We start from the raw sequence: 11,721 nt of genomic DNA on the forward strand, positions 1-11,721 counted from the left end.
AGTTTGGTTGGAATAAAATACCTTTATAAAATTGTAAAAACTGCTGTGGTCAATATTATCACCCCCTTAAGCAATCTCTTTTTTCAATTGCCCACCGAACAAACCACTGTTGTCCAATGACTTGTCCAATTAACCTAGTTATGCCTTTAAATGTCGCCTTAAGCTGAATATTGCTATCTTGAAAATTAATTTGTGAAATAATTTACTGTCATCATGGCAAAAACCCCTGAAATTTCATTGTTAGAAATGAGTTATTAAAGGTGCCCTATAAAGAAAATCAGGGTAAACCTAGGCATAGTTAAATAATAAGAGATCAGTATATTGAAATAAACAAATCGTGTTAAAACCTGGTGGATAAAATGCCAATCAGAACACAAAGCAGACTGTTGCGTATGCGCGACCCAGACTCCATTGACTTATGTATGTGGGACTTTTATTTTGAAAACGGTAGACGCAACCACACCAGATTATTTGTATGCATTGCTATGCAATCACTTAATGAGCCATGTTTTTATATGTGCATCAGGGTGCAAAATGCAGGATATACGGATTATACATTTAGATCAGACCATAGGTGGTTATTGCGATGATGAGAGGCGCCTTTTCAGATTAGATTTCTAATGTTTGTGAGCAGCTCTGCCTATGTGACCTCGCGTTTCAACTCCCTGCTGCTCCTCATGTTTTTGCCGTCATTGGACTCTGAGCATCAACTCTGAGCGGGAAAAGCACACTACAGTCCAGTCTTTTTTCAGTCTCCAATCAACTAAAAGTAGAGGCCGGTGTCCCACTGATCAGATTATGCTACCAACACTGTATTGGAATGGTTCTGAGGTTGGGGTTATGGATTAGGTATTAGGGTGATATTACAGCTTCATATACACTACTCCACATTAGCCAAATCTGATGGGTAGCATATTGCATTATTAAAATGTTCTGCATGCTTTTTAAATGAGAGGTAGGATAATCTGACAAGGTAGAACAAATCAACAGAACACCGGGTTTCTGCTGAGATGACAGCAGTGTTTGTGTTGTCTTTTAAAGATGAAGGAGAGACTCGTAGTCGCCGTTTCCAGTTATCTGGAGCTGTGTGATCTTACCAATATTGAATATCACAATATTACTGAATACAGTTGAAGTCCTCAACACATTTCTAAACATAATAGATTTAATAACTTGAATTGTAACATAAGAGAGACAATGCGGACCAGGTAAATCATGAAGACAAATGATTTATTAACAGAAGACATAATCAACAGAGGATATTTAAAGCAAGCAAACTCATATAGGGCATATAAGGCGGCGCGGTGGTGCAGTGGGTAGTGCTGTCACCTGACAGCAAATAAGTCGCTGGTTTGCATGTTCTCCCTGTGTTGGCGTGGGTTTCCTCCGGGTGCTCCGGTTCCCCCACAGTCCAAACACATGCGCTATAGGGGAATTGTGTAAGCTAAATTAGTGTATTAGTGTATAGTCTGTAGTGTATGAGTGTGTGTGGATGTTTCCCAGTGATGGGTTGCAGCTGGAAGGGCATCCGTTGCGTAAAAACATATGCTGGATAAGTTGGCGGTTCATTCCGCTATGGTGACCCCAGATTAATAAAGAGACTAAGCTGAAAACAAAGTGAATGATGATGATTTCTAATAGATTAGCAGACTATTCTTCTGATTTTTCTCAATTGATGAACGATGTGACCTTCAGTCTTCATGACTCTCTGCCACTGTTTAAACACCAGCTTAAAGTTTAGAGTAAAACACTGAGGTTTCCCACATGTGGTGTGTGTGAGTGTGTTTCTCACAGTTGGTCTGAATGTGTGAATTATGTGGGTTTTCATTTGTCTGACATCTTCCAAGATCCACATTGAGTGGGTCACAGCACTTCAGCAGTCATAAAGTCAACCTGCTTATTAAAACGCTGCTGTCTTAATCATATTTCATCTTTTGAAAATGAGTCAAATCTCATGAATATTCAGCTTGTTGAGTGTTTTGCTCATTTCTGGCTTGCTTTTAATGTTTAAACTTTCATTTGACTTTCTTTAGAGTTCATAGCTAACAGTGCATGGGGGGGGGGGGGATAATACAATCTATAGTAACTTTTTAAAATAGGGTTGATAAATGTGTCACGTAAACTGTAAAAATATACATATTTGGGGTGGTGAATTGCATTATGGGATGTTGATCTCTGCTCTGTCCACTTCTGATGCTGTAAATTCAACTCTACAGTTTAACAAAGTGACTTTTATTGACATTTTAGTGGATTGAAATAGTATAAGAGATATAATATGTAGAGAAATAAGTGTGTAAGAGAACAGAGAATGAGCTGCAGTTTATCACAAGGCTTCTGTAGTGTAATATACAACACCAACACACACTATATAGCACTGCACACTATTACACATGTGCAGAACACACACTTTACACACACGTATCAAGGTCAAAAGGTGTTGGAGGAAAGATCAAGATCCCATAATGACATTCACAAGCAGAAATAAACAAGAGAACATTTTTTTAAACAAAGCATGAATTAGAAAATCCAGAAAATGCTAATTTACTGACATTATTAAAATGTAATTGACTGTTTATGAAAGTAATGTTGATGTATGTTATTTTAGTATTTTATTCATTTGTTTTTTTAAAGAGTAAATTGTGTAGAGCACCTTGGGTTTTAGGGGGTGTTTTTCAGCCAGTAGACAAGGGAAGCTAATCACAGTTAATGACACTATTTAAAAGGAGGAATAATCTAAATTCTCAATAACAACATCAGGCAGTCTGCAGAGAAACTCCTCCTTGAGCACCAGTGGACATTTCAGCACAACACCTACCCAAAACACAGAGCAGAAGTGGTAAAGAAATGGTTATCAGATACAAATATTAACCTTTTGCAGCGGCCCAGCCAGAGTCCTGACATAAACACAATTGAGAATCTGTGGAGAACTAAAGATCAGGATGAAGATCCAGAAAGAGTTTGAGCTCATCGCTGAATAGAGACAAAAATAGAAGTGGAGACATGTAAAAGCTGAATAAGCAATTAAGCAAGCATTTGATCGCTGTAATAGACTATAAGGGCTGTTCTATTGATTATTGAGAAGGGTGGGCATCGTTTTGGACATGCTGCTTTTTGTTCAAATGTAAATAAAAGCTGAGAAATATAATTTTTCCAAAGTGAAATGCCTCTTGTACATCATCTTATTATTATTTGGAAGAAGCCGGTGTCATTTCTGGTAAAAACTAAACAAAACACTTACTGATTGAATGAAAGCAACATGAAGTCAAAATTTGTCAGGGGTAGGAATCATTTGGGCCTTTTCTGTATTTATAACTTATTAAAAAGTGTTAGGAAGTAAGTCCACCCAAATAAAAAGTGCTTTCAAACCTTTCAAAATGAGTTTCTTTATTTTGTTGAACACAAAAGAAGATATTTTGAAGAATGTGGAAAGCCTTTAACCACTGACAGTAGGAAAACAAACGCTATGGAAGTCAGTGGTTACCGGCATTAAATAAATCATTGTTTTTTGTCTTCACCTGAAGATATAATCAGTTTTTCTGACTTTCTGAATTATAAATGTTGAAAACAGTGAGTTTATCTCTTGACATATCAGCACTCTGACCTGTTTCACCTCTCTTTCATCTGTTTTCATCTTGATGTCTGTGCTTTTGAAGTCTGAAGTGAAACTCTGTAATGCTCCCCACACCAGCAGATAACCTGAGTGTGTTTACATGCGGAAACACAACATTAAACTCATCCAGTAGCACACACACTAATGAAGAGGAAACCAAAGTCTGCACTCTGCTCTGGAAACTGTAGAGAGGTTTGTTTTGGCAGGTTTAGTTGTTCTGAAAAGAGGACATGAGGAGATGAAGGATGATAAACTGACAGGAATGAGCTGTATTTACTGATGAGCATGATCCATTCTGAAGATAAAGAGAGAAAGACAGACAGACAGACAGACTAACACTGATAGATAAGAACGAGATAACAGCACAAAAGAGTAATAGAGTGAAAATATAGTGTGAAAAATAAACTTTAAGACATTATTAATGGGGTCGTGTTGGGTCATTTTAGAAACAAACACTAAACTTTAAGATAAAGCAGCATGGTTCAGGTTTTTCTCTTCTGCTGTTAAAGAGGACCAAAATGTAACTCTGTAAAAACATTTCTAGGCTGTTTTCTAACAGGGCACCTATCATAGATTAAAGAAAGGTTGCTCAAATGTGTCCTCAGACTTTGAGAATGGATGTTGTTCAATGGTTTTGGAGAACTGTTTGATTACATGATCATCACTAGAGGGAGCTCTTTATCTGTATGAGGGAGATTTTACTCTGGACACCTGAAATCCACTACTTTCTCTCTCTTTCTTTCTTTCTTTCTTTCTTCAGATCATTACACGCACGACCACCCCTGTTTGGCCACCCCCACCCCCAAGTCTGGCCACCCCCGATTTAGTTATTCATATTATTATTTTAAATGTACTTCCGTAAATTCACAATATTAAGAGAAATATACATATATATATATATATATATATATATATATATATATATATATATATATATATATATATATATATATATATATATATATATATATATATATACATAGCAGCCACTAAATTATTGTTAATTAATTGGTGCCACTGATGTAGCTGATTCACTGCCCCTCCTCGATCTTCGTTGACAGCCCGCACATGCCTTCAATATAGAGCGATGGCAATTTAATATTTACCTTAAAGTACATCAATAGAAGAAGCTGTATTGATAATATTGAGGCTCAAAAAAGAATATGGATAAATGACATTATCGGGGTCTGTATCGTGAGTGTGTGTATATACAGTAAGTGTGTGTGTGTGTGTGTGTGCCTTTTGTTCACTTTGTTCATTTGTTTGTTTTATTAATCCTTCATTAATTTCAGATATGGCATTTACTGTATGCTGTGCAATAAAAGGATGTGAAAAATAAATCAAAAGTGATTTATATATATATATATATATATATATATATATATATATATATATATATATATATATATATATATGAAAATTGTGTTTCAACGAAATATTGATTTTTATTTGGTTTGCACGTGTACTTACTGAATGATTTGCAATATTGCAATATTTTAAGAGTAATTAATTCAAATGAATAATAACTACATTATTTCATTTCACCTGAAACAAAAATAAAACATTACACTAATTCATTATTTTATTGTGTGTCACCCCAAGATTTGCTGTGGCCTCTTCTGGCTACCCCTAACAAAATGTTCTGGGGGCGCCACTGATCACACACTGCTGAAATGCTTGTCTTACTGAGAGTTTTACTCTTGTTTTTAATCTAAATATCTAAAAACTCTTAAATTAAGAAGCATTTTCTAGACAAGCAAAACAATACAGTCTTATCAGAAATAATGAGTCAAAATGAAGAGAGTTTATATTGGACAACTATATTTAAAATTCTGTCCAATGCATATAATAAAGACATTAGGCCTATTTGTGGAGTACTTGAACAAGGTACAGTCATGTGCAATAATTATCAAGACGCTTATGCCTTCATATGTCTTATGGCTCGGAGAAGAATATTGATTGATTGGAAATAAAGTAAACCACCTTTAGTTTCACTCTGGTTTTGTGATATGATGCTGTTTTTAAAATTGGAACAGATTAAATACTCTCTTAGAGGATCTACTAAGGGTCATGAATATTAATGAGCTCTGCTTTGGGTTTAACACAAATGAAAGCAAAGGCAGGAGTTAATATCAGCCTCAAACAGATAGGTTTATTAAGACGTATTACTGTTCTGTCAGTGAGTTAAACACTTAAACACTCAGCAGTTTACTTTTGTATGTTGCTTCATTACAAACATATGTGACAGAACAAAAGAGACAATAACACAGGCCTTATATCATTCATTCAATTTCTTTTCTTCTTAGTTCCTTTATTAATCAGAGGTCGCCACAACAGAATGAACCGACAACTTATCCAGAATATGTTTACACAGCGGATGCCATTCCAGCTGCATCCCAGTACTGGGAAACACCCATACACACTCAGTCACACACACACTCATACACTATGGCCAGTTTAGTTAATCAATCCCCCTATAGCGCATGTGTTTGGACTGTGGAGGAAACCCACACCAACATGAGGAGAACATGCAAACTCCACACAGAAACACCAACTGATAGAGCCGGGACTCAAACCATTGACTTTTATGCTGTAAGGAGATTGTGTTACCCGCACGCCAAGACTTTCGACCTCTGAATGAATTTATAATATGTATACTCCACATTTTGTGTTCTGATGAGCTGTAAACAGATGATGCACACAGCTCTGTCTGTATTTGTCGAGCCTCGTCCCGCATGCACAGTAAGGTTAATACACAGTTCAAAATAAGAGGAGAAAACTATAGTCATAATCTCACTAGGAAATGTTGTGGCCAATCAAACGCAGCGTGGGTGTGCATATTAATGATCCCCTGTGCGATGTTCAGTGTGTATTGGCACGAGTTTTAATGAATAATCTCTGAAATGAATATGAATATTTGACAGCGTGATGAGTTTATCTGACAGCCCACTGTCATACGTCACTGTTCACATATGGTAATGAGCTGTAATAAATCCACACACACACTGCTCTATTGTTGTGTAGGCACGTCTGCAGGGTGTGTCGTGTTTGTTCTTCAAGCACTAATACTGGGAGGAGTTGATCACAATACAGCACTGCTGGAGGGGTTTAACTGTATCTTAACGTGTGTGTGTGTGTGTTATATTTGGGTATACATGTCTATTTGTTTGTGTGTGTGTGTCTGTGTATGTTTGTATGTACATTTGTTTATGTGTAAGTTTGTGTGTGCGTGGATGTGTGTATGTTTGTATATTTGTGCATGTGTATTTACTTGTGCGTGTATGTTGTGTGTGTATGTGTGTATTTGTTTACACTTTGCAAAGTGTAAATATATGTGTGTGCGCATTTTGTTTACGTGTGAATATGCATGTTTATATCTGTAATGTGAATGTGTGTGTGTGTGTTTATGTGTAATATGTATGTATATATGTACATATGATATGTGTGTGTGTGTGTATGTGTGTGTTTGTGCATGCATGTGTGTGTATATGTGTGTGTGTACACTTTTTGTATGTGTTTATGATTGTGTGTGTGTGTTTCGGCATATGAGTCTCTGTGTATATTGATCTGTATGTATATCTGTGTGTGTGTGTGTGTGTGTGTGTGTGTGTGTGTGTGTGTGTGTGTGTGTGTATCTGTGTGTGTGTGTGTGTCTGTACATTTGTATGTGGGTACACGCATGCATATTTGTGTGTTTGTGTGTCCGCGGGTGTGTGTGTGTGTGTGTGTGTGTGTGTGTCGCAGTCGGTCTCTGCAGTGTGACTCAGTATCCACCATATGCTCTGCTGTAACGAGTATAAATAGTCGCTCATGCAGTGACTTGAACACAAATGTTACTCAGTGTGGTAAACACAAAGGTAAACAGTAACCTTTGAACTCTAACCCACAACCAGGTCACCACCCGACCTCTGCACACACACACACACACACACACACACAAATGTTTGCTCAATCACACTGACAGACATGCATTTGAATGTTGTAATGAACCTGTCTGTGTGCAACATGCTAGTTATATTGTTGTAAAATTCAGGTCGACATTTTTAGTCATCATCAGTTTACATGCAGATCATTCAGCAGATGCTTCAACTACATAAACAACTGTCCTCAAACGGGTCCTGTCCTCCGCAGATCATCTCAACTGGCAACACTCATTCATTCATGCATTCTCCTTCAGCTTAGTCCCTTATTCATCAGGAGTCACCACAGTGGAATGAACCGCCAACTATTGCAGCATATGTTTTACACAGCGGATGCTATTCCAGCCGCAACCCAGTACTGGGAAACACCCATACACACTCATTCACACACACACTCATACACTACGGTCAATTTAGCTTATTCAATTCCCCCATAGCGCATGTGTTTGGACTGTGAGGGAAACCGGAGCACCCGGAGGCAGGCCCGGCCCTAACCAATGTGGCGCCCTAGGCAAGATTTAAATTGCAGTAAATTCCACTGGTAGTGTACATATACTCATAAGAGACTAGTGTTTAGTGCTTTCAAGCCAAGAAAAAAAATGAAAGCACAATTCTCTCGAACAGCTCTTGCGATTATATCACATTTGAGATTGGCTCTGTCGTACTTTCACTATTCGTAGGCGATATGGCTATATTATTATTATTATTATTATTATTATTAATACTTCTACTACTACTTAGTAGGGTTTGCACTATGCAGTTAAATTAAAGTGGGCTTATTCTTCTCTGAAGTCATAATTCCAACTAGTTTTAAGAATAGTGGAAGTTACACTTTTTTTTCTTCCCACATTTCTGGCGCCCCCTGGATGTACGGCGCCCTTAACTTTTGCCTATACTGCCTATGCCAGTGTTTCCCAACCCTGTTCCTGAAGGCACACCAACGGTCCACATTTTCAACCTCTCCCTAATCAAACACACCTGAATCAACTTATCATAACATCAGAAGAGACTCCACCACCTGAAGTTAATGGGTCAGATAACGGAGACATCCAAAATATGTACTGTTGGTGTGCCTCCAGGAACAGGGTTGGGAAACACTGGCCTATGCCACGGGAATAAACCCACACCAACACGGGGAGAACATGCAAACTCCTCACAGAAACGCCAACTAACCCAGCTGGGACTCGAAGCAGCGACCTTCTTTCTGTGAGGCCATAGTCCTAACCACTGAGTCACTGTACCACCCTCTGTAAAAATCAGTATCAGTTTATCCACCGGACAGGAGAAGAGAGAGGGAAGGTTCTGGAAAATGACTTAAGAGTTTAAGAAATGTACAGACAAATACCACACACAGAATTACATACTAACACACACACGCACACGCACACACACACACACACACACACACACACACACACACACACACACACACACACACACACACTGAGGAATTGAAAAGACAGGTGATGCAGATGAGTCACTATGAGAAAAGTACCTGCTCACTATAAAAACAAGCGACATACAGGAACATGGAAACAGAAACTAACTCCAAACTAAACAGAAATTACTCCAGCAGACACAGTAGTCCCCCCAACGTTCCCATTTGGTTCCAATTTATTTCTCTTTTTGCAAACAATTAAGATTGTTCCGTGAAGTGTATTTTTTTGTAACAACATAGGCTACAGATAAGACATTTCTGGCTTACCGACACGCTAACTTTACTTCAAAATGCATAAGAGGTGCATAACTGTAGAGTCTCCGCTGTATTTGTGCATAAATGTTTATCACATGCTGGTGTGTGTGTATTTATGTGTGTGTATTTATGTGTGTGTGTTAGCAGCTATCCTACAATGACTTCCTCTAAAGATGAAAGGACAGATAGGCTAATGAGGACGATTTTTTTTGGCCATAAATGATTAATTCTGCGCCGTTCTGGGAGCATGTGCGGATTGGAGAGTGTGTGTTCGGGTCTCTCCGGACTGCTGCAGTTATTCTGGGAGATAATTAGCGCCGGAGTTTCGCTGCTGCACCGTCACGACTCCGCGCTGATCGGTACCGGAGCCGGTTCTTCACCTGCGGCGAGCAGCAGGGCCACGTCCCGCCCTCATCCAACAGCGAACACACACACGCACGCACGCACACACGGTGTAGATATCAGAATACAGCTATCTTTATGGGGACTTCCAATATACGTAATTATAGACGTTTTCCTCATAGAGACCAACAAATTTACCCACAAGGTCAAATTTACTGGTTTTGCTATACTTGTGGGGACATTTAGTTACCAGGATGTAAAAAATACCGGGTACACACACACACACACTTGTAGTTTTCCTTATGGGGACTTTCCATAGACGTAATGATTGTTGTAGTGTACTGACTGTATATTAGGCTATATTTTCTTTCCTCTCCTCTAAATTCAATCCTCACCGCAAACAATCTGCACTTTTACACCTTCATAGTACTTAGTTCTGTCTGATTTATGAGCCGTTTTCCTAATTGAGACCGAGTTTTTCCTCACAAGGTCAAATTAACTGGTATTGCTATACTTGTGGGGACATTTGATAAGGAATACAAGCCACACACACACACACTCACTTCCGGACACGACTATGCCAGTCCAGTCCAGCGTTGGGAGCGAGCGAGTGTGTGTGAGTTTATGATGCAGCAGGCGCAGATCCTCCGACATTCACACACACACTGAAGGACTAAACGCGGATCTCCAAACTTCATTCAGCTTTAGCACAGACGGGCTCCGGTTTCCGCGCTTAGCGGAGGATTTCACGCTCCCGCTCCCGGTGTGAAACACAAAAGCGTCCCGTGGGAAAATCACGACATGGATAAAGGACTCCTGCGAGCTGTGCTCCTGTTTATCGCGCTCGGTAAGTTTGTGTTTTGGCTCCAGAATCGCCTCCTAATGTTATTTTGGTTATATATAATGTAAGTTTGGGTCATTTAAAAAGTGAAAGGACACTTTGTGTATTAATTTCAGGTTAGGACAAAGTTGTTAGATTGTATTGTTATTGTAAACTCTTGTTTGGTGTTACAATTTTGTAAAAAAAAATACGAGTTTTTGTTTTAATTCGAACTCAAATCAATTCGAATTCACTTCACTTCAGGGAGTGTGCTTTCAGTTCTGCTTTAGCACTTTGATCTACTGTAATAAATTGAGATTTTGTCGTAACTAAAAGTTGGATCAAATCTGGACGAACCCAAACATTATGTTAAAGGAGTCATTTAATTTAGATTTTATAAAGACAACTTTGCAACAACCTTTTCTTTTTAGAATCTTTATTGTAAACTCTCTAGAGATGAAGCATTTTATCATTTTGTAACAGAAATGAATTTTAGTTTTAATTCGATCTCAAATTAGTCCAAAATAAATTAATTCCAGAAAATTCAGTTTTTATAGTTCTCCTTTAGCAATTTAAAAGCTGAGAGGGCTTGTCCACCAAATATGGAAAGTGTCATTTAATTTTGATTGAAATTATTAACCCAACGTAAGTTTATAACAACCCAATATTTATACAGTTTAGCTTGATATACATTGCGTCTGTATTGTGAACTCTTGATAGAGATGTTTAATGTTGTGATTTTTGTTTGAAAATAGTTTCAGTTTTAAATCGATTTCTAATTATTCCAGATTGATTTCACTTCAGGGAGTGAGCTTTCAGGTCTGCTTTAGCTAATTATTCTACACTCTAAACAGTCAAAAGGTTGTTGTAACCTAAAGTTGGGTCAAATGTGGATAAACTCAACAATTGGGTTAAAAAGTATTGAATTGAAAATTTTAACCAAACATTGGGTTATGACAGGTGTTTGTGTGTGGAGTTTGCATGTTCTCCCCGTGTTTGCATGGGTTTCCTCCGGGTGCTTCGGTTTCCACCACTGTGAATTGGGTAGTCTAAATTCTCTGCAGTGTATGAGTGTGAATGGATGTTTCCCAGAGATGGGTTGCGGCTGGAAGGGCATCCCCTGCGTAAAACGTGCTGGATAAGTTGGTGGTTCATTCCACTGTGACGAGCCCGGATTAATAAAGGGACTAAGCCGAAAAGAAAATGAATGAATGAATGGGTTATGACAATCCAATTTATTAGTTATTTTTCAGAATTTTCCTTGCTATACATTGAATCTTTATTGTAAACTCTTGCTAGAGCCGTTTCATTTTATAAGTTCATAATAGAAACGTTT

General features: G+C 38.2%; 1 protein-coding gene across 1 annotated transcript in view; it reads left to right on the plus strand.

The window, feature by feature from the left end:
- The first annotated feature begins 10,095 nt into the window (after positions 1-10,095).
- Positions 10,096-11,721, plus strand: part of ptgfrna (prostaglandin F2 receptor inhibitor a) — a 42,963-nt gene continuing 41,337 nt past the window's right edge. The window contains exon 1 of the mRNA XM_056464661.1: positions 10,096-10,412. Within this exon, the coding sequence (XP_056320636.1) occupies positions 10,367-10,412 (46 nt within the window). The 5' untranslated portion in view covers positions 10,096-10,366. The remainder of the gene's footprint in view (positions 10,413-11,721) is intronic.

This window comes from Danio aesculapii, chromosome 9, assembly GCF_903798145.1.
Source record: "Danio aesculapii chromosome 9, fDanAes4.1, whole genome shotgun sequence".
In the NCBI taxonomy this organism is placed as follows: Eukaryota; Metazoa; Chordata; class Actinopteri; order Cypriniformes; family Danionidae; genus Danio; species Danio aesculapii.